Genomic DNA, 1339 nt, shown 5'->3' on the forward strand with positions numbered 1-1339 from the left:
TATATATGTATATATATATACAAAATGGCATAGAGTATATTTTGTAATATACATGAATAAATTATTAATAATCCAACGTTATAACAATTCCTAAGATCATATAATTTACAATAAAATGAAGACTTATGTAAATATTTGTTTGAAGTTAATGCTGTACAATCAATTTGTTAAAGTAATTAATGCTTCTACAACATTTCCCCTATGTTCTCTGAGTGTTTGTTCTGCTACATTTCGATTTATTTCCATTTCTCTCATCTAAAATAATATGAGTATTTTAGTAATTGAACAAAATTTTTAACATATAAATGAGCTAATTAAAAAATAATAATAATAATTATAATGAATCTTACAATAAGATCAACATCTTCTTTTTTAATAGGAACTTTTAACAATTCCTTTTCTCTTGCCTTTTTCTCTGCAGCTTCTTTATTGCGTCGATCTCCGATTATACTTAATGCCTTTAATAAAAATGATTATGATTAATAATTTTATATATATAATTGTGTACATAATTTTTTGTAGGTTAGGTTTCAAGATTACATATTCTTAAGTGAAAAATTTAAAAATATAAATTATAAATATTAAGAAAAGTAACAGAAAAATTAATTTTGAATTTGAAGAGTAAGAGTTTTCATCATTGTCAAAAAAATTTAGTAAATTATTATTGACAATCATAAACACACGTGGAATAGATAGAAGATAATATGAATACTTACGCAAGAAAATCCATCAGATGAGGATATTTCTTTTTCTTCTGCATAATCTGTAACTTTTTCTAAATCTGCCGCACCACTATCATATTTTGCTGTTTTTTTCTGTGATTTTTCTTGTTGTACTTCATCAGAATCACCATTTACATCGTTATCCGCCATTTTTCCTTTTTTTAAAATATACTTCACATTGTGTGATAATTATGAACTATATATGATAACTTCACGTTGAACTCTAATAATGTCTATTTTCAGTAATTTAGTTTCATTAATTGTTATAAATTATAAGAAGTTGATTAAGAAATATTATTTTTTATAAATCTTAACTGCTTTTAATTTTGTACAACATAAATTATAATTTAAATCATTGTAATATCATTATGAAAAAAAATATTTTTTTAAATAAATAATAAAAATTATTAAAATATATTTATTAAATATAAAATCTTAAATATAAAAAGTATCGTAAATTATTCATCTACAATAAAATTTTAATTTTATAAAAAAAAAATAATTATTTAAAAAATCTAATATACTTAATCCAAATATCTTAAATAAACAGAAAAAGTTAAAAAAAAATTAAAAATAAAAGAGATAATAAAGAAAAAATGAAAATAAAATTTAAAACA

The 1339-nt window shown here is 20.1% G+C and overlaps 1 protein-coding gene across 1 annotated transcript; it reads right to left on the minus strand.

Moving 5' to 3' along the window:
• LOC102679935 (huntingtin-interacting protein K) lies at positions 1-987 on the minus strand. Its single transcript, XM_006608994.2, has 3 exons — positions 717-987; positions 351-458; positions 1-255 (listed from the first exon to the last, which is right to left on the minus strand). The coding sequence occupies exons 1-3, from the start codon at positions 870-872 to the stop codon at positions 160-162; spliced, it is 360 nt and encodes a 119-aa protein (XP_006609057.1). The 5' UTR covers positions 873-987; the 3' UTR covers positions 1-159.
• Between the last annotated feature and the right edge of the window lie 352 nt (positions 988-1339).

Source organism: Apis dorsata, unplaced genomic scaffold, assembly GCF_000469605.1.
Source record: "Apis dorsata unplaced genomic scaffold, Apis dorsata 1.3 scaffold_52, whole genome shotgun sequence".
Classification (NCBI taxonomy): domain Eukaryota; kingdom Metazoa; phylum Arthropoda; class Insecta; order Hymenoptera; family Apidae; genus Apis; species Apis dorsata.